Source organism: Mobula hypostoma, chromosome 2, assembly GCF_963921235.1.
Source record: "Mobula hypostoma chromosome 2, sMobHyp1.1, whole genome shotgun sequence".
Taxonomy (NCBI): domain Eukaryota; kingdom Metazoa; phylum Chordata; class Chondrichthyes; order Myliobatiformes; family Myliobatidae; genus Mobula; species Mobula hypostoma.
Genome location: NC_086098.1, coordinates 171,141,972 through 171,163,856, shown reverse-complemented (window position 1 = coordinate 171,163,856; position 21,885 = coordinate 171,141,972). Strand labels below are relative to the sequence as shown.

Here is a 21,885-nt window from a genome sequence, read left to right as displayed (position 1 = left end):
GTGTCTGACCCCGGGTGTGTGTGATGGGACGGTGTGGAGGGAGATTCACTCTGTGTGTCTGACCCCGGGAGTGTGTGATGGGACGGTGTGGAGGGAGATTCACTCTGTGTGTCTGACCCCGGGAGTGTGTGATGGGACGGTGTGGAGGGAGATTCACTCTGTGTGTCTGACCCAGGGAGTGTGTGATGGGACGGTGTGGAGGGAGATTCACTCTGTGTCTGACCCCGGGAGTGTGTGATGGGACGGTGCGGAGGGAGATTCACTCTGTGTCTGACCCCGGGAGTGTTTGATGGGACGGTGTGGAGGGAGATTCACTCTGTGTGTCTGACCCCGGGAGTGTGTGATGGGACGGTGTGGAGGGAGATTCACTCTATGTGTCTGACCCCGGGAGTGTGTGATGGGACGGTGTGGAGGGAGATTCACTCTGTGTCTGACCCCGGGAGTGTGTGATGGGACGGTGTGGAGGGAGATTCACTCTGTGTGTCTGACCCCGGGAGTGTGTGATGGGACGGTGTGGAGGGAGATTCACTCTGTGTCTGACCCCGGGAGTGTGTGATGGGACAGTGTGGAGGGAGATTCACTCTGTGTCTGACCCCGGGAGTGTGTGATGGGACGGTGTGGAGGGAGATTCACTCTGTGTGTCTGACCCCGGGAGTGTGTGATGGGACGGTGTGCAGGGAGATTCACTCTGTGTGTCTGACCCCGGGAGTGTGTGATGGGACGGTGTGGAGGGAGATTCACTCTGTGTGTCTGACCCCGGGAGTGTGTGATGGGACGGTGTGGAGGGAGATTCACTCTGTGTGTCTGACCCCGGGAGTGTGTGATGGGACGGTGTGAAGGGAGATTCACTCTGTGTCTGACCCCGGGAGTGTGTGATGGGACGGTGTGGAGGGAGATTCACTCTGTGTGTCTGACCCCGGGAGTGTGTGATGGGACGGTGTGGAGGGAGATTCACTCTGTGTCTGACCCCGGGAGTGTGTGATGGGACGGTGTGGAGGGAGATTCACTCTATGTGTCTGACCCCGGGTGTGTGTGACGGGACGGTGTGGAGGGAGATTCACTCTGTGTCTGACCCCGGGAGTGTGTGATGGGACGGTGTGGAGGGAGATTCACTCTGTGTGTCTGACCCCGGGAGTGTGTGATGGGACGGTGTGGAGGGAGATTCACTCTATGTGTCTGACCCCGGGTGTGTGTGATGGGACGGTGTGGAGGGAGATTCACTCTGTGTCTGACCCCGGGAGTGTGTGATGGGACGGTGTGGAGGGAGATTCACTCTGTGTCTGACCCCGGGTGTGTGTGATGGGACGGCGTAGAGGGAGATTCACTCTGTTCTGACCCAGGGAGTGTGTGATGGGACGGTGTGGAGGGAGATTCACTCTGTGTCTGACCCCGGGAGTGTGTGATGGGACGGTGCGGAGGGAGATTCACTCTGTGTCTGACCCCGGGAGTGTTTGATGGGACGGTGTGGAGGGAGATTCACTCTGTGTGTCTGACCCCGGGAGTGTGTGATGGGACGGTGTGCAGGGAGATTCACTCTGTGTGTCTGACCCCGGGAGTGTGTGATGTGACGGTGTGGAGGGAGATTCACTCTATGTGTCTGACCCCGGGTGTGTGTGATAGGACGGTGTGGAGGGAGATTCACTCTGTGTGTCTGACCCCGGGTGTGTGTGATGGGACGGTGTGGAGGGAGATTCACTCTGTGTCTGACCCCGGGAGTGTGTGATGGGACGGGGTGGAGGGAGATTCACTCTGTGTCTGACCCAGGGTGTGTGTGATGGGACGGCGTGGAGGGAGATTCACTCTGTGTGTCTGACCCCGGGAGTGTGTGATGGGACGGTGTGCAGGGAGATTCACTCTGTGTGTCTGACCCCGGGAGTGTGTGATGGGACGGCGTGGAGGGAGATTCACTCTGTGTCTGACCCCGGGAGTGTGTGATGGGACGGTGCGGAGGGAGATTCACTCTGTGTGTCTGACCCCGGGAGTGTGTGATGGGACGGTGCGGAGGGAGATTCACTCTGTGTGTCTGACCCCGGGTGTGTGTGATGGGACGGTGTGGAGGGAGATTCACTCTATGTGTCTGACCCCGGGTGTGTGTGATGGGACGGTGTGGAGGGAGATTCACTCTGTGTGTCTGACCCCGGGAGTGTGTGATGGGACGGTGTGGAGGGAGATTCACTCTGTGTGTCTGACCCCGGGAGTGTGTGATGGGAGGGTGCGGAGGGAGATTCACTCTGTGTCTGACCCTATGAGTGTGTGATGGGACGGTGTGGAGGGAGATTCACTCTGTGTCTGACCCCAGGAGTGTGTGATGGGACGGTGTGGAGGGAGATTCACTCTGTGTCTGACCCCGGGAGTGTGTGATGGGACGGTGTGGAGGGAGATTCACTCTGTGTGTCTGACCCCGGGAGTGTGTGATGGGACGGTGTGGAGGGAGATTCACTCTGTGTCTGACCCCGGGAGTGTGTGATGGGACGGTTTGGATGGAGATTTATTCTGTCTGACCCTGGGAGTGTGTGATGGGACGGTGCGGAGGGAGATTCACTCTGTGTCTGACCCTGGGAGTGTGTGATGGGACGGTGTGGAGGGAGATTCACTCTGTGTCTGACCCCGGGAGTGTGTGATGGGACGGTGTGGAGGGAGATTCACTCTGTGTCTGACCCCTGGAGTGTGTGATGGGACGGTGTGGAGGGAGATTCACTCTGTTTGTCTGACCCCGGGAGTGTGTGATGGGACGGTGCGGAGGGAGATTCACTCTGTGTCTGACCCTGGGAGTGTGTGATGGGACGGTGTGGAGGGAGATTCACTCTGTGTCTGACCCCGGGAGTGTGTGATGGGACGGTGTGGAGGGAGATTTACTCTGTCTGACCCCTGGAGTGTGTGATGGGACGGTGTGGAGGGAGATTCACTCTGTGTCTGACCCCGGGAGTGTGTGATGGGACGGTGTGGAGGGAGATTCATTCTGTGTGTCTGACCCCTGGGAGTGTGTGATGGGACGGTGTGGAGGGAGATTCACTCTGTGTGTCTGACCCCGGGAGTGTGTGATGGGACGGTGTGGAGGGAGATTCACTCTGTGTGTCTGACCCCGGGAGTGTGTGATGGGACGGTGTGGGGGAATATTCACTCTGTGTCTGACCACAGGAGTGTCTGATGGGACGGTACGGAGGGAGATTCACTCTGTGTTTGACCCCGGGAGTGTGTGATGGGACGGTGTGGAGGGAGATTCACTCTGTGTCTGACCTCTGGTGTGTGTGATGGGCCGGTGTGGAGGGAGATTCACTCTGTGTGTCTGACCCCGGGAGTGTGTGATGGGACGGTGTGGAGGGAGATTCACTCTGTGTGTCTGACCCCGGGAGTGTGTGATGGGACGGTGTGGAGGGAGATTCACTCTGTGTGTGTGACTCCTGGTGTGTGTGATGGGACGGTGTGGAGGGAGATTCACTCTGTGTGTCTGACCCCGGGAGTGTGTGATGGGACGGTGTGGAGGGAGATTCACTCTGTGCGTCTGACCCCGGGAGTGTGTGATGGGACGGTGTGGAGGGAGATTCACTCTGTGTGTCTGACCCCGGGAGTGTGTGATGGGACGGTGTAGAGGGAGATTCACTCTGTGTGTCTGACCCCGGGAGTGTGTGATGGGACGGTGTGGAGGGAGATTCACTCTGTGTGTCTGACCCCGGGAGTGTGTGATGGGACGGTGTGGAGGGAGATTCACTCTGTGTGTCTGACCCCGGGAGTGTGTGATGGGACGATGCGGAGGGAGATTCACTCCCTGCCTGACCCTGGGCATGTCTGGTATGTCGGTCAGAAAGACGTGCTGAAACTGGAGAGGGTTCAGAGAAGTTTCTTGAAAATGTCTGCAGGATTGAACGACAAGTCATATGAAGAATGTCTGATGGGTCTGGGCCTGTATTCTCTAGAATTCAGCAAATTGCGAGGTGATCTGGCTGTGGGGAAAGGCCTCGACAGAGTGGCCGTAGATAAGTTCTCTGCTCTGTTGGCACATTTTAAGACCAGAGGACGCAGTCTCAGAATGGATGGGTGTCCATCTGTCGCGGGGATCAGAAGGAATTTCTTTCGCTGGAGGGCGGGTGAATCTGTGGAATTCGTTGCCCAGACGGCTGTGGAGAGCAAGTGGTTGGGTGTATTTAAAGCGGGGGTTGAAAGGTTCTCGATTTGACAGGGCGTCAACGATGACGGGGGGAAGGAGGAGAACGGGGTCGAGAGGGAGCTTGAAATTCCCTGAAGTCTGGCTCGTCTGCGCACGGGGCGAAAGATTAGATGAGATTAGATTAGATCAGATTGTGAGGACACGCAGTCCTCTTTTATTGTCACTTATTAATGCATGCATTGAGAAATGATACAATATTTCCTCCGGTGTGATATCACAAAACGCAGGACAGACCAAGACTAAAACTGACAAAAACCACATCATTATAACATATAGTTACAACAGTGCAAAGCAACACCGTACGTTGATAAAGATCAGACCAAGGGCACGGTAAAAAGAAAGTCCCACATCTCACGCAGACAGGAGAAGGGAGAAAGCTCCCCCTGCCACGCCCGACCACAGTCCGACTCTCAGTCCGTCCGAAAACCTCGAGCCTCCGACCAGCCCTCCGACACCGAGCACCGAGCACCATCTCTGCCGAGTGCTTCGACTCCGGCCCCGGCCACCAGCAGCAGGCAAAGCCGGGGATTTTGGGGCCTTCCCCCTCCGGAGATTCTCCATTGCACAGTAGCAGCAGCGAACCAGGCATTTCAGAAGTTTCTCCAGATGTTCCTCCGTGCTTCTCCCCCACGTCAGGAAACATCCTCTCCTCATCCACTCTATCTGTGTCCTCTGGTCCTAGACTCCCCCACGTCAGGAAACATCCTCTCCACATCCACTCTATCTGTGTCCTCTGGTCCTAGACTCCCCCACTATAGGAAACATCCTCTCCACATCCACTCTATCTGTATCCTCTGGTCCTAGACTCCCCCACGTCAGGAAACATCCTCTCCACATCCACACTATCTGTGTCCTCTGGTCCTAGACTGAAACACAACAGGAAACATCCTCTCCACATCCACTCTATCTGTGTCCTCTGGTCCTAGACTGAAACACAACAGGAAACATCCTCTCCACATCCACTCTATCTGTGTCCTCTGGTCCGAGACTCCCCCACTACAGGAAACATCCTCTCCACATCCACTCTATCTGTGTCCTCTGGTCCTAGACTCCCCCACTACAGGAAACATCCTCTCCACATCCACTCTATCTGTGTCCTCTGGTCCTAGACTCCCCCACTGCAGGAAACATCCTCTCCTCATCCACTCTATCTGTGCCCTCTGGTCCGAGACTCCCCCACGACAGGAAACATCCTCTCCACATCCACTCCATCTGTGTCCTCTGGTCCTAGACTCCCCCACTGCAGGAAACATCCTCTCCACATCCACTCTATCTGTGGCCTCTGGTCCTAGACTCCCCCACTGCAGGAAACATCCTCTCCTCATCCACTCTATCTGTGTCCTCTGGTCCTAGACTCCCCCACTGCAGGAAACATCCTCTCCTCATCCACTCTATCTGTGTCCTCTGGTCCTAGACTCCCCCACTGCAGGAAACATCCTCTCCTCATCCACTCTATCTGTGCCCTCTGGTCCGTGACTCCCCCACGACAGGAAACATCCTCTCCACATCCACTCTATCTGTGGCCTCTGGTCCTAGACTCCCCCACGACAGGAAACATCCTCTCCACATCCACTCTATCTGTGCCCTCTGGTCCGAGACTCCCCCACGACAGGAAACATCCTCTCCACATCCACTCTATCTGTGCCCTCTGGTCCGAGACTCCCCCACGTCAGGAAACATCCTCTCCTCATCCACTCTATCTGTGTCCTCTGGTCCTAGACTCCCCCACTACAGGAAACATCCTCTCCACATCCACTCTATCTGTGTCCTCTGGTCCTAGACTCCCCCACGTCAGGAAACATCCTCTCCACATCCACTCTATCTGTGTCCTCTGGTCCTAGACTCCCCCCACTACAGGAAACATCCTCTCCACATCCACTCTATCTGTGTCCTCTGGTCCGAGACTCCCCCAACTGCAGGAAACATCCTCTCCACATCCACTTGATCTCTGTCCTCCGGTCCTCGACTCCCCCACTACAGGAAACATCCTCTCCACATCCACTCTATCTGTGCCCTCTGGTCCGTGACTCCCCCACGACAGGAAACATCCTCTCCGCATCCACTCTATCTGTGGCCTCTGGTCCTAGACTCCCCCACGACAGGAAACATCCTCTCCACATCTACTCTATCTGTGCCCTCTGGTCCGAGACTCCCCCACGACAGGAAACATCCTCTCCACATCCACTCTATCTGTGCCCTCTGGTCCGAGACTCCCCCACGTCAGGAAACATCCTCTCCACATCCACTCTATCTGTGTCCTCTGGTCCCAGACTCCCCCAACTACAGGAAACATCCTCTCCACATCCACTCGATCTGTGTCCACCAGTCCTGGACTCCCCCGCTACATGAAACATCCTCTCCACATCCACTCTATCTCTGTCCTCTGGTCCTAGACTCCCCGACTGTAGGAAACATCCTCTCCACATCCACTCTATCTGTGTCCTCTGGTCCTTCACTCCCCCCACTACAGGAAACATCCTCTCCACATCCACTCTATCTGTGTCCTCTGGTCCTAGACTCCCCGACTGTAGGAAACATCCTCTCCACATCCACTCTATCTGTGTCCTCCGGTCCTCGACTACCCCGCTACAGGAAACATCCTCTCCACATCCACTCTATCTGTGTCCTCTGGTCCTGGACTCCCCCGCTACAGGAAACATCCTCTCCACATCCACTCTATCACCCCCTTTCAATATTCGATAGGTTTTAGTGAGATCCCCCTCCCCCACCATTCTTCTAAACTCCAGCGAGTACAGGCCCAGAGCCGTCGACCGCGCCTCAGGCATTAACCCTTTCATTCCCAGAATCTCCCCCCTCCGGAAGGAAGCCAGGGAAGAGCTTTTGATGGGAGAGCGGGAAGTGGGGCGCGGAAGGACTTGGCGAGGGGTATTGAGGAAAGGTTAACCCTCCCTCTCCCCAGGTGCCTGGATCTGAGGACCTGGGGGAAGATCTGTAATGAAAGGTCGGGGGTCCTTGACATTGGTTTAAAAAAAAACGCTGGCTGATATGCCGGAACAGGTCCTCCTCCTTACCGCTGCCTAAGAGGGATGGTTGGTTGGGTGGTTGGATGGATGGACGGATGCTTTGATGGATGGTTGGATTGGTGGTTGGGTGGTTGGATTGGTGGTTGGGTGGTTGGATTGATGGTTGGGTGGTTGGATTGATGGTTGGGTGGTTTGATTGATGGTTGGGTGGTTTGATTGATGGTTGGGTGGTTGGATTGGTGGTTGGGTGGTTGGATTGATGGTTGGGTGGTTGGATTGATGGTTGGGTGGTTGGATTGATGGTTGGGTGGTTGGATTGACGGTTGGGTGGTTTGATTGACGGTTGGGTGGTTGGATTGGTGGTTGGGTGGTTTGATTGGTGGTTGGGTGGTTTGATTGGTGGTTGGGTGGTTTGATTGATGGTTGGGTGGTTTGATTGATGGTTGGGTGGTTTGATTGGTGGTTGGGTGGTTTGATTGATGGTTGGGTGGTTTGATTGATGGTTGGATGGTTGGATTGGTGGTTGGGTGGTTGGATTGATGGTTGGATGGTTGGATTGATGGTTGGGTGGTTGGATTGATGGTTGGATGGTTGGATTGATGGTTGGATGGTTTGATTGGTGGTTGGGTGGTTGGATTGATGGTTGGATGGTTGGATTGGTGGTTGGGTGGTTGGATGGTTGGATTGGTGGTTGGGTGGTTGGATGGTTGGATTGGTGGTTGGGTGGTTTGATGGATGGATGGTTTGATGGATGGTTGGTTGGATGGTTGGATAGGTGGTTAGTTGGATGGATTGATGGTTGGGTGGTTTGACGGATGGTTGGGTGGTTTGACGGATGGTTGGATGAATGGTTAGTTGGATGGATTGATGTTTAGTTGGATAGATTGATGGTTGGGTGGTTTGACAGATGGTTGGGTGGTTTGACGGATGGTTGGGTGGATGGATGGTTGGGTGGTTTGACGGATGGTTGGATGAATGGTTAGTTGGATGGATTGATGGTTCGTTGGATAGATTGATGGTTGGGTGGTTTGACGGATGGTTGGGTGGATGGATGGTTGGATGTGCCGTCGGGTAGGCCTCAACTGGCCTGGCGCCCTTCCCACGCTTCGTGGCTACCTGGAGAAGGCGAACCTCAGAGTGGTATATGCGGTATTCATACTTTGATAACGGATGCAACAGTGGACCTTCAGCAGAGTGTTGGGGAGTTGAGTCCCCAGGCCGGACAGGGACACAAAGGAGCAGATTGCCTCAGCTCTGGCGGTGATCCTCGCGGTCCTCACTGGCCTCTGGAGCAGGCGCAGATGGTTGGAGGGCAGTAAGTGTCGTCCCTGGGCTCAAGGAAGGGAGTAGGGATAACGCTGGGGTCGACAGACCACCAGCCCTTGCTTCAGTGCTAGGTGAATTATCGGAGAAGCTTCTCGGAGACGGGACCTCCGGGTATTTGGAGAAGCAGAGCCTGGTTCGAGATGGTCAGGGTGGCTCTGTGAGAGGCAGGTCATGCCTCGGGATCCTGACTGAATTCTTTGAGGATGTGACCAAGCACGCTCCTGGTCGAGCAAAGGATGGATAGGTAGATAGATTCTTTATTGATTCCAAAAGAAAATTATCTGTCTGGATCAGAGGACATGTTTTGGTTGGATGGATGGTTTGATGGTTCAATGGATGGTTAGATGGATGGTACAATAGATGCATGGATGGTTGGATGGATGGTTCGATAGATGCATGGATGGTTGGATGGATGGTTCGATAGATGCATGGATGGTTGGATGGATGGTTCGATAGATGCATGGATGGTTGGATGGATGGTGCGATAGATGCATGGATGGTTGGATGGATGGTGCGATAGATGCATGGATGGTTGGATGGATGGTGCGATAGATGCATGGATGGTTGGATGGATGATTCGGTAGATGCATGGATGGTTGGATGGATGGTTCGATAGATGCATGGATGGTTGGTTTGATGGATGGTTTGATAGTTCGATAGATGGATGGATGGTTGGATATTTGAATGGATGGTTGGATGGATAGATAGATGGACAGAAATTTTATTGATCCCAAAGGAAATTACCTGCCTGGATCAGAGGACATATGGGATAGATTAGAAGGATGGATAGAAAGACAGATGAATAGATCGATACTTTATTGATCCCAAAGGAAATTACAGAGTCACAGTTCCATTACACGTGCATGGATAGACAAGTATCAGAGAGAAGTAAGAAAGAATAAAAAGATAAGTTACCTCAAGTAATCTAACAGGAGGGGGTTATCTCTTCCCCAGGTATCGGTTGACTCGTTATAGAGCTGAAAGTTCTCCTCTGTTCAGCCAAGGTGGCATGCAGAGGGTGAGAACCATTGTCCAGAATTGCCAGAATTTCTGGAGGGCCCTTTGCTCTACCACTTTGACTCCTATAACAGAGCCAGCCTTTCCAATCAGTTTATCGAGCCTGTTGGCATCACCCGCGTTGATGCCATTGCCCCAGCACAGCACTGCACTGGCGACTACGGACTGGTAGAGCATGCCAAGGAGATGCCTGCACACTCCAAAGGACCTCAGTCTCCTCAGGAAGTCGAGGCGACTCTGGCCGTTCTTGTACACACTCTCCACTCGAGTCCGTCACCCAGGCGCACCCCCAGGTACCTGTTGGCACTCACCACACCCGCGTCCTCTCCGTCAATAGCAACCGGGAGCACTGCAGGCTCAGTCTTCCTCAAGTCCATCACCATCTCCTTTGTCCTTACTGATGTTGAGCTGCAGATGATTCCGGATGGATGGCTCGGATGGTTTGATGGACGGTTGGATGGTCTGGGTGGTTTGAATGGATGGTTTGATGGATAGTTGGATGGTTTGGGTGGTTTGGATGGATGGTTTGACGGACGGTTGGATGGTTTGGATGGATGGTTTGACGGACAGTTTGGATGGTTTGAGGGATGGTTTGGGTGGTTTGGATGGATGGTTTGATGGTTTGGTGGTTTGGATGGATGGTTTGATGGTTTGGTGGTTTGGATGGCCGGATGGATGGTTGGATGATGTTGAACTGCAGGTGATTCAGCTTGCACCACTTGACAAAGTCCTCCACCAGGGCCGCGATATTCATCCACACGCCCTAAACCCAATTCCTGCGGATGACGTGACTCGGTGCTGTATCTGAAGTCCGAGTATCGAAGACACTTGAGAGATGATCGTCACAGTGCTGCCCTCCTTATCCAAATGGGCGTAGGCTCTGCTCAGCAGGTAGATGACAGCATTGTCGACTCCAAGGTGCTCCTGGCAGGCAAACTGCAGGGGCTCGAGGGCAGATCTGTCCTGGAGTTCGGCGACCAGCGGTGTTCCTCGGGCACTTGTTCCGGGACCCCTGCTCGTTCTGATTTTCAGAAGTGACCTGGATGTGGGAGTGGAGGGTTGGGTCGGTAAGCTCGCCGGCGGAACGGAGGGCAGAAGGCTGTCGAGGGTTACGGCGGGACAGGACGCAAGAGCCGGGCTGAGAGGTGGCAGATGCAGTTTAACCCGGACAAGAGTGAACCGATTCACTTTGGGACAGTCGGACGTGAATGCGGAGTTCAGAGTCAAGGGCGGGATTCTCAGCAGTGAGGGGGATCAGAGGGATCTCGAGGTCTGCGTCCACAGATTCCTCAAAGTAGCCTCAAAAGTTGACCCGGGGGGGGGGCATTAAGAAGGCGTAAGGTGTCACGGCCTTCATTAGTTGGGGGATTGAGTTCAAGAGCCACGAGGTAGTGTCACAGCTCTACAAAACCCTGGTTAGACCCACACTTGTAGTATTGTGTTCAGCTCTGGTCACCTCATTATAGGAAGGATGTGGGAGCTTTCGAGAGGGTGCAGAGGAGATTCACCAGGACGCTGCCTGGATTAGAGAGGGTGCAGAGGAGATTCACCAGGACGCTGCCTGGATTAGAGAGGGTGCAGAGGAGATTCACCAGGACGCTGCCTGGATTAGAGAGGGTGCAGAGGAGATTCACCAGGACGCTGCCCGGATTAGAGAGGGTGCAGAGGAGATTCACCAGGATGCTGCCTGGATTAGAGAGGGTGCAGAGGAGATTAACCAGGATTCTGCCTGGATTAGAGAGGGTGCAGAGAAGATTCACCAGGATGCTGCCTGGATTAGAGAGGGTGCAGAGGAGATTCACCAGGATGCTGCCTGGATTAGAGAGGGTGCAGAGGAGATTCACCAGGATGCTGCCTGGATTAGAGAGGGTGCAGAGGAGATTAACCAGGATTCTGCCTGGATTAGAGAGGGTGCAGAGAAGATTCACCAGGATGCTGCCTGGATTAGAGAGGGTGCAGAGGAGATTCACCGGGACGCTGCCTGGATTAGAGAGGGTGCAGAGGAGATTCACCAGGACGCTGCCTGGATTAGAGAGGGTGCAGAGGAGATTCACCAGGATGCTGCCTGGATTGGAGAGAGTATCAAGGTTAAGGTTAAGCCAACTACATCAGGGACACAGGCGAGAGGCTCAGATCGACAGTTGGTTGACAGAAAGCCAGGGGACGCGGGGCGGGAGGGGTGGGGGAGAGCTCGATGGATCTTCGAGGAGGTGAAAGGGTCAGGGCAACACCAGTGTGTTCCAAACCAGCCCCCTCCAGTACCAGCAAAGTCCTCGTGAATCCGGATCTTCCTGTACCATCTACAATTTAACCCCACCCTTCCCGTAGCCCGGTGATAAGAGTGTCAGTAGGTGTGTGTATTTATAGAATGAAGATTTATATATAGAATAACAGATCCCTGGGAGTGGGTTACAGGCTGGGATCTAATCCAGGGGTTTCAGGGGTTTATATATAGAATAACAGATCCCCGGGAGTGGGTTACAGTCTGGGATCTAATCCAGGGGTTCGGGAGGTTTATATATAGAATAACAGATGCCCGGGAGTGGGTCACAGGCTGGGATCTAATCCAGAGGTACGGGGGGGTTATATATAGAATAACAGATCCCCGGGAGTGGGTTACAGACTGGGATCTAATCCAGGGGTTTCAGGGGTTTATATATAGAATAACAGACCCCCGGGAGTGGGTTACAGGCTGGGATCTAATCCAGGGGTTTCAGGGATTTATATATAGAATAACAGATCCCCGGGAGTGGGTTACAGGCTGGGATCTAATCCAGGGGTTCGGGGGGGGTTATATATAGAATAACAGATCCCCGGGAGTGGGTTACAGGCTGGGATCTAATCCAGGGGTTTCAGGGGTTTATATATAGAATAACAGACCCCCGGGAGTGGGTTACAGGCTGGGATCTAATCCAGGGGTTTCAGGGATTTATATATAGAATAACAGATCCCCGGGAGTGGGTTACAGGCTGGGATCTAATCCAGGGGTTCGGGAGGTTTATATATAGAATAACAGATCCTCGGGAGTGGGTCACAGGCTGGGGTCTAATCCAGGGGTTCGGGAGGGTTTATATATAGAATAACAGATCCCTGGGAGTGGGTTACAGGCTGGGATCTAATCCAGGGGTTCGGGAGGGTTTATATATAGAATAACAGATCCCTGGGAGTGGGTTACAGGCTGGGATCCAATCCAGGGGTTTCAGGGGTTTATATATAGAATAACAGATCCCCGGGAGTGGGTCACAGGCTGGGATCTAATCCAGGGGTTCGGGAGGGTTATATATAGAATAACAGATCCCCGGGAGTGGGTTACAGGCTGGGATCTAATCCAGGGGTTTCAGGGGTTTATATATATAGAATAACAGATCCCCGGGAGTGGGTTACAGGCTGGGATCTAATCCAGGGGTTTCAGGGGTTTATATATAGAATAACAGACCCCCGGGAGTGGGTTACAGGCTGGGATCTAATCCAGGGGTTTCAGGGGTTTATATATAGAATAACAGACCCCCGGGAGTGGGTTACAGAATGTGAAATTCGTCGTCTCCTCGCTGTACGGACGGCCGCGGGACAAGCCCCTCTGGGATGTGTCTGTCTCGGGGAGCACGCCCATCCTCTTAAAATTCCCGAAAGCCGTCCAGTTCTTCTTCCCGCTGCTTCTAACAGTCGGTGCGTGTCTGTGTGTGAGACTGAAGGTTCTCGAAAGCTGAGTCAAAGATCTTTGCTTCCCTTTTCTGCAGCTGCACAGTCGAAAACTGCATCTCCACACTTTCAGTCTGAAGTCTCTGAAATATCTGCTGATCTAGAAGGCCGTAATTGCTATTACTCGTTGGATATGAGTGTGCAGAGGGAGCTTCACTCTGTGCCTGACCCCGGGGGTGTGTGCTGGGACGGTGCGGAGGGAGCTTCACCCTGTGTTTAACCTGTAGTTGCTGTTTGAGAGTGTTGGTGTGATCTTGGTTAACACTGAGTTTAATTTTCCATTCTGTTGTAACCACTAGCATGTTTTTGAGGTCAAATCTGTGGGGGCATCTGATGGTTTGTGTCCGTGGTCAGATCTGCAACGGTCGTTTATCAATCTCAATCACTCCTACCCCCTCCTACGTCCCTCCCCGCCTCCGTCACCCGCTCCCTCCCCTACGCCCCTGCCCGCCTCCGTCACACCCTCCCTCCCCTACACACCTCCCCCGTCTCCGTCACACCCTCCCTCCCCTACACCCCTCCCCCGTCTCCGTCACACCCTCCCTCCCCTACACCCCTCCCCCGCCTCCGTCACACCCTCCCTCCCCTACACACCTCACCCTCTCCGTCACCTCCTCCCTCCCCTACACCCCTCCCCCGCCTCCGTCACACCCTCCCTCCCCTACGCCCCTGCCCGCCTCCGTCACACCCTCCCTCCCCTACACACCTCACCCTCTCCGTCACCCCTCCCTCCCCTACACCCCTCCCCCGTCTCCGTCACACCCTCCCTCCCCTACACACCTCACCCTCTCCGTCACACCCTCCCTCCCCTACACCCCTCCCCCGCCTCCGTCACACCCTCCCTCCCCTACACACCTCACCCTCTCCGTCACCTCCTCCCTCCCCTACACCCCTCCCCCGTCTCCGTCACACCCTCCCTCCCCTACACCCCTCCCCCGCCTCCGTCACACCCTCCCTCCCCTACACACCTCACCCTCTCCGTCACCTCCTCCCTCCCCTACACCCCTCCCCCGTCTCCGTCACACCCTCCCTCCCCTACACCCCTCCCCCGCCTCCGTCACACCCTCCCTCCCCTACACACCTCACCCTCTCCGTCACCTCCTCCCTCCCCTACACCCCTCCCCCGTCTCCGTCACACCCTCCCTCCCCTACACACCTCACCCTCTCCGTCACCTCCTCCCTCCCCTACACCCCTCCCCCACCTCCGTCACACCCTCCCTCCCCTACACCCCTCCCCAACTCCATCACCCCCTCCCTACCCGACACTCCTCCCCGTCTCCGTCACCCCCTCCGTCCCCTACACCCCTTCCCGTCTTCGTCACCCCCTCCCTCCACTACACCCCTCCCCGTCTCCGTCACCCCCTCCCTCAACTACACCCCTCCCCATCTCCATCACCCCCTCCCTCCCCTACACCCCTCCCTGCCTCCGTCACCCCCTCCCTGTCCCCGTTCCCCCCCACCATGGCGTGCGGTCTCTGAGGGTCTCTGTCTCCACCCCCCCCGTGCCATGTGGTCTCTGAGGGTCTCCCTCTCCCCCCCCCCCCCAACGTGCCATGCGGTCTCTGAGGGTCTCCGTCTCTCCCGCAGGTGGTTCCATCGGGATATCAGTGGGACGGATGCCGAGAAGCTCCTGAAGAGCCGGGGGGTCCACGGGAGCTTCCTGGCCCGGCCCAGCAAGCAGAACCCCGGAGACTTCTCCCTCTCCATCCGGTGAGGCCCCAGCCGGCTCCCGACAGGGGGCGGCCCAGGGAGAGGGGAGTGAGAGAGACGGAGGGGATAGAGGCGTGAGGGAGAGGGAGGAGAGAGGGGTGAGGGAGGGGAGAGGAGTGAGGGATTGAGGGAGGAGAGAGGGATGAGGGAGAGAGGTGAGGGAGTGAGGGAGGAGAGGGGGGTGAGGGATTGAGGGAGGGTAGAGTGGGGAGGGAGAGAGGGGTGAGGGAGGGGAGAGGAGTGAGGGATTGAGGGACGAGAGAGGGACGAGGGAGAGAGGTGAGGGAGTGAGGGAGGGGAGAGGGGGGTGAGGGAGAGAGGGAGGAGGGGGAGAGGGGAGAGCGAAGAGAGGGGTGAGGGAGGAGAGGGGGGTGAGGGATTGAGGGAGGGTAGAGTGGGGAGGGAGAGAGAGGTGAGGGAGAGAGGGGTGAGGGATTGAGGGAGGGTAGAGTGGGGAGGGAGAGAGGGGTGAGGGAGGGGTGAGGAGTGAGGGGAGAGGGGTGAGGGAGGAGGGAGGGGTGAGGGTGAGGGAGGAGGGTGAGGGAGGAGAGTGGGGTGAGGGGGTGAGGGAGGGGTGAGGGGGTGAGGGAGGGGTGAGGGTGAGGGAGGAGGGTGAGGGGGTGAGGGAGGGGTGAGGGAGGAGAGTGGGGTGAGGGGGTGAGGGAGGGGTGAGGGAGAGGGAGGAGAGAGGCGGACAGGGACCTTGGAGGTGGGGTGAGTGAGCGAGGGGTTTGGGGTGAAAGACGTCTCTCCCCCCCCCGCAGGGTCAGTGACCAGGTGACCCACATCCGCATCCAGAACACGGGCGACTACTACGACCTGTACGGTGGGGAGAAGTTCGCCACGCTCTCCGAGCTGGTTCAGTACTACACCGAGCAGCAGAACGTGCTCCAGGACAAAGATGGTACCATCATCGAGCTGAAATATCCGCTGAACTGCGCCGACCCAACCTTCGAGCGGTGAGAGACGGCTCCCCACTCCCCCCGGTCCTCCCACTCCCCCCCTCCCCCGGGCCCTCCCGCTCCCCCCTCACCCGGGCCCTCCCGCTCCCCCCTCTCCCCCCGGCCCTCCTGCTCCCCCCTCTCCCCCCGGTCCTCCCACTCCCCCCCTCCCCCCGGCCCTCCCGCTCCCCCCTCTCCCCCCGGTCCTCCCGGTCCTCCCGCTCCCCCCTCTACCCCCGGCCCTCCCGCTCCCCCCTCTCCCCCCGGCCCTCCCACTCCACCCCCTCCCCCCGGCCCTCCCACTCCCCCCCACCCCCCGGCCCTCCCACTCCCCCCCTCCCCCCGGCCCTCCCACTCCACCCCCTCCCCCCGGCCCTCCCGCTCCCCCCCTCCCCCCCGGCCCTCCCACTCCCCCCTCTCCCCCCGGCCCTCCCGCTCCCCCCCTCCCCCCGGCCCTCCCACTCCCCCCCTCCCCCCGGCCCACCCACGCCCTCCCACTACCCCCTCCCCTCCCTGGCCCTCCCACTAGCCCCCTCCCCTCCCTGGCCCTCCCGCCCGCCCCCCCTCTCCCCCCGGCCCTCCCGCTCCCCCCTCCCCCTGGCCCTCCCACTCCCCCCTCTCCCCCCCCGACCCTCCCACTCCCCCCCTCCCCCCGGTCCTCCCGGTCCTCCCGCTCCCCCCTCTCCCCCCGGCCCTCCCGCTCCCCCCTCTCCCCCCGGCCCTCCCACTCCACCCCCTCCCCCCGGCCCTCCCACTCCCCCCCACCCCCCGGCCCTCCCACTCCCCCCCTCCCCCCGGCCCTCCCACTCCACCCCCTCCCCCCGGCCCTCCCGCTCCCCCCTCCCCCCCCGGCCCTCCCGCTCCCCCCCTCCCCCCCCGGCCCTCCCACTCCCCCCCTCCCCCCGGCCCTCCCGCTCCCCCCTCCCCCCGGCCCTCCCACTCCCCCCCTCCCCCCGGCCCACCCACGCCCTCCCACTACCCCTTCCCCTCCCCTCCCTGGCCCTCCCACTAGCCCCCTCCCCTCCCTGGCCCTCCCGCTCCCCCCTCTCCCCCCGGCCCTCCCGCTCCCCCCTCCCCCTGGCCCTCCCACTCCCCCCACTCCCCCCCTCCCCCCGGCCTTCCCCCCAGCCCTGCCACGCCCCCCTTCCCCCGGCCCTCCCACGCCCCCCTCTCCCCCCTCTCCTCCCCGGCCCTCCCACTCCCCCCTCTCCCCCCGGCCCTCCCACTCCCCCCTCCCCCCGGCCCTCCCACGCCCCCCTCTCCCCCCGGCCCTCCCACTCCCCCCTCTCCCCCCGGCCCTCCCACTCCCCCCTCTCCCCCCTCTCCTCCCCGGCCCTCCCACTCCCCCCCTCCCCCCGGTCCTCCCACTCCCCCCTCTCCCCCCGGCCCTCCCACTCCCTCCTCTCCCTCCTCCCCTCCCCGGCCCTCCCGCTCCCCCCTCTCCCCCCGGCCCACCCACGCCCCCCTCTCCCCCCGGCCCTCCCGCTCCCCCCTCTCCCCCCGGCCCACCCACGCCCCCCTCTCCCCCCGGCCCTCCCGCGTCCCCCTCCCCTCCCCTCCCCGGCCCTCCCTCTCCCCCCTCTCCCCCCGGCCCTCCCGTTCCCCCCTCTCCCCCCGGCCCTCCCGTTCCCCCCTCTCCCCCCCCGGCCCACCCACGCCCCCCTCCCCTCCCCGGTCCTCCCACGTCCCCCTCCCCTCCCCGGCCCGGCCCCCGCCCAGTCTCCACGCTCTTGGCACCCGGCCGCCCTGGCTCTGCCTTGTACTTTGTCCCCCACCCTCGCCTGCTGGTGCCTGGCCCACGCCCTGATCCCAGGCAGCATGCAAATTCCCTGCTTAACCCGGCCACACTGTGGTTTTCCAGCACAGAAATCCCCTCCCAGAGAGAGGGCACGGTCACAGAGAGATACAGGTACACAGAGAGAGAGACACACACACACAGAGTCTCACACACACAGAGTCTCACGCACAGACACACACTCACTCTCACACGCGAGCTGTGATTTGGACGACTCGGACGACAGATTCGATATTTTTTGCGGCCCCAGTCTGCGGGCGGCACGGAGACAGCACGAGGGGCAGGTAGAGCCGAGGAAGCAGGGAGTCTACAGAAGGACTCGGGGAGATGAGGAGAACGGCCAAAGGAGCGACAGATGGGATACAGAGTCGGGCAGTGGACGGCCGTGCACTTTGGCAGAAGCAGTAAAGGCATAAACTGTTGTCTAAACAGGAAGAGAATTCAGAAATTGGAGGTGGAAAGGGACTTGTGCAGGATTCCCTGAAGGTTAACTTGCAGGCTGAGTCCGTGGTGAGGAATGCAAATGCAGGGTTAGCATTCATTTCGAGAGGACTAGAATATAAAAGCAAGGATGTGATGTTGAGGCTTTATACAGCACTGGTGAGACCTCACTTGGGGTATTGTGAGCAGTTCTGGGCCCTTTCTCTGAGAAAGGACGTGCTCAAACTGGAGAGGGTTCAGAGGAGATTGACAAAAATGACTCCTAGATTGAATGGTTTCTCATATGAAGAGCATCTGACGGCTCTGGGCCTGTATTCACTGGAATTCAGAAGAATGAGGGGTGACCTCGTTTAAACCTATCGAATATTTAAAGCCTAGACAGAGTGGATGTGGAGAGGATGTTTCCTATAGTTGGGGGAGTCTAGGACCAGAGGACACAGATAGAGTGGATGTGGAGAGGATGTTTCCTGTAGTGAGGGAGTCTAGGACCAGAGGGCACAGATAGAGTGGATGGGGAGAGGATGTTTCCGATAGTCGGGGGAGTCTAGGACCAGAGGACACAGATAGACTGGATGTGGAGAGGATGTTTCCTGTAGTGGGGGAGTCTGGGACCAGAGGGCACAGATAGAGTGGATGTGGAGAAGATGTTTCCTGTAGTGGGGGGAGTCTAGGACCAGAGGACACAGATAGACTGGATGTGGAGAGGATGTTCCCTATAGTGGGGTCGAGGAGGTGTGGGGTGCGAGGACTGTAAGGGGAGGGGGAGAGAGAAAGAGAGAGAGAGAGAGGGGTGAGGGAGAGACTTCCTAACCAGAAGAGCAGAGTCTGTGTGGATTGGTGATAACATCTCCTCCTCGCTGACGATCGACACTGGTGCACCTCAGGGGTGTGTGCTTAGCCCACTGCTCTACTCTCTGTATACACATGACTGTGTGGCCAGGCACAGCTCAAACACCATCTACAAACTTGCTGACGATACAACCATCGTTGGGAGGATCTCAGGTGGTGACGGGAGGGCGTACAGGAGCGAGATGTGCCAACTAGTGGAATGGTGCCCCAGCAACAACCTGGCCCTCAACGTCAGTCAGACCAAAGAGCTGATTGTGGACTTCAGGAAGGGTGAGACGAGGGAACACGTACCCATCCTCAGAGAGGGATCAGAAGTGGAGAGAGTGAGCAGCTTCAAGTTCCCGGGTGTCAAGATCCCTGAGGATCTGACCTGGTCCCAACACATCGATGTAGTTATAAAGAAGGCAAGACAGTGACTGTACTTCATTAGGAGTTTGAAGGGATTCGGTTTGTCACCTAAAACACTCGAAAACTTCTCTAGTTGTACGGTGGAGAGCATTCTGACAGGCTGCATCACTGTCTGGTACGGAGGGGCTACTGCACAGGACCGAAAGAAGCTGCAGAGGGTTGTAAATCTAGTCGGCTCCATCTTGGGCTCTCGCCGACAAAGTACCCGGGACATCTTCAGGGAGCGGTGTCTCAGAAAGGCAGCGTCCATGATTAAGGGCCCTCCAGCACCCAGGGCTTGTCCCTTTTCTCACTGTCACCGTCAGGTAGGAGGTACAGGAGCCTGAAGACACACACTCAGCGATTCAGGAACAGCTTCTTCCCCTCCGCCGTCCCATTCCTGAACAAACACTACCTCACTTTTTTAATATACAATATATATACACATATTTAGGATGTGTTCCTTCGTCTGACTTTTCCTGAAGTCCACAATCAGCTCTTTGGTCTGACTGACGTTGAGGGCCAGGTTGTTGCTGGGGCACCACTCCACTAGTTGGCACATCTCGCTCCTGTACGCCCTCCCGTCACCACCTGAGATTCTACCAACGATGGTTGTATCGTCAGCAAGTTTGTAAATGGTGTTTGAGCTGTGCCTGGCCACACAGTCATGTGTATACAGAGAGTAGAGCAGTGGGCGAAGCACACACCCCTGAGGTGCACCAGTGTCGATCGTCAGCAAGGAGGAGATGTTAGAAACAGAAAACCTACAGCACAATACAGGCCCTTCGGCCTACAAAGTTATGCCGAGCATGTCCCTGCCTTAGAAATTACTCCTCCAGATAGGCAGTGTCTCCCCCCCTCTCTCTCTCCCCCCACGCCCCTCTTCCCTCACACTCTTCCCCCACACCTCCGCGTTCCCCACTCCCTCTCTCTCTCCTCCTGTCTCTTTCTGTCTCTCTCTCTTCCTCTCTCTCTCTCCTTCTCTCTCTCTCGCTTTCTGTCTTTCTCTGTCTCTCTCTCTTCCTCTCTCTCTCTCCTTCTCTCTCTCTTTCTGTCTTTCTCTGTCTCTCGCTCGCTCTCTCTGCCCCCAAACTCTCTCTCTGTCTCTCTCTCTTCTTCTCTCTCTCTCCTTCTCTCTCTCTTTGTCTTTCGCTGTCTCTCGCTCGCTCTCTCTGCCCCCACACTCTCTCTCTGTCTCTCTCTCTTCCTCTCTCTCTCTCCTTCTCTCTCTCTCTTTGTCTTTCTCTGTCTCTCTCTCGCTCGCTCTCTCTGCCCCCAAACTCTCTCTCTGTCTCTCTCTCTTCCTCTCTCTCTCTCCTTCTCTCTCTCTCTCTTTCTGTCTTTCTCTGTCTCTCTCTTGCTCGCTCTCTCTGCCCCCACACTCTCTCTCTGTCTCTCTCTCTTCCTCTCTCTCTCTCCTTCTCTCTCTCTCTCTTTCTGTCTTTCTCTGTCTCTCTCTTGCTCGCTCTCTCTGCCCCCACACTCTCTCTCTGTCTCTCTCTCTTCCTCTCTCTCTCTCCTTCTCTCTCTCTCTCTTTCTGTCTTTCTCTGTCTCTCGCTCGCTCTCTCTGCCCCCATACTCTCTCTCTGTCTCTCTCTCTTCTTCTCTCTCTCTCCTTCTCTCTCTCTCTCTTTCTGTCTTTCTCTGTCTCTTGCTCGCTCTCTCTGCCCCCACACTCTCTCTCTGTCTCTCTCTCTTCCTCTCTCTCTCTCCTTCTCTCTCTCTCTCTTTGTCTTTCTCTGTCTCTCGCTCGCTCTCTCTGCCCCCAAACTCTCTCTCTGTCTCTCTCTCTTCTTCTCTCTCTCTCCTTCTCTCTCTCTCTCTCTTCTGTCTTTCTCTGTCTCTCGCTCGCTCTCTCTCCTTCTCTCTCTCTCTCTCTCTTTCTGTCTCTCTCTGTCTCTCTCTCTTCCTCTCTCTCTCTCCTTCTCTCTCTCTCTCTTTCTGTCTTTCTCTGTCTCTCTCTCGCTCACTCTCTCTGCCCCCACACACTCTCTCTGTCTCTGTGTGTGTGTCTCTCCCTCTGTCTCTCTCTGTCTGTGTCTCTCTCTCTCTCTGTCTGTCTGTCTCTCTCTCTCTCTCTCTGTCTGTCTCTCTCTGTCTCTCTCTCTCTCCCCACCCCACTCTCGACGCCCCCCTCACCCCTCTCTATCTCAGCTAACCTATAAATACTCTGAGCCTCGACACTTCCCTCTGAAACTTCCTCCTCTGTGGTCGGAAAATTTGAGAGCCGCACAACGCTTGCAAAAGGAGTTACCACAATACTTTCCATCACGTCACCGAGTGCTGTTGGCTCCTGTACCCAGCTGTGCACAGAATCGCTCAGGGCCCAGCGCACTCCACCCCTGCCCCCTCCTCGACCTCCCCACCGCCAACCCCCTCGACCTCCCCTCGCCTCGACCTCCCCACCGCCAAACCCCTCTGCCCCCCTCTGCCCCCCTCGACCTCCCCACCGCCAATCCCCTCGACCTCCCCTCCCCTCGCCTCGCCACCGCCAACCCCCTCTGCCTCCCCTCGACCTCCCCACCGCCAACCCCCTCGACCTCCCCTCGACCTCCCCACCGCCAATCCCC

At 57.4% G+C, this 21,885-nt stretch overlaps 1 protein-coding gene across 1 annotated transcript in view; it reads left to right on the top strand.

Moving 5' to 3' along the window:
- LOC134357729 (tyrosine-protein kinase Srms-like) overlaps window positions 1–21,885 on the top strand; it is a 68,242-nt gene that overhangs the window by 20,204 nt on the left and 26,153 nt on the right. The window contains exons 2-3 of the mRNA XM_063069357.1: window positions 14,779–14,901; window positions 15,666–15,860. Coding sequence (XP_062925427.1) covers window positions 14,779–14,901; window positions 15,666–15,860 — 318 coding nt within the window. The remainder of the gene's footprint in view (window positions 1–14,778; window positions 14,902–15,665; window positions 15,861–21,885) is intronic.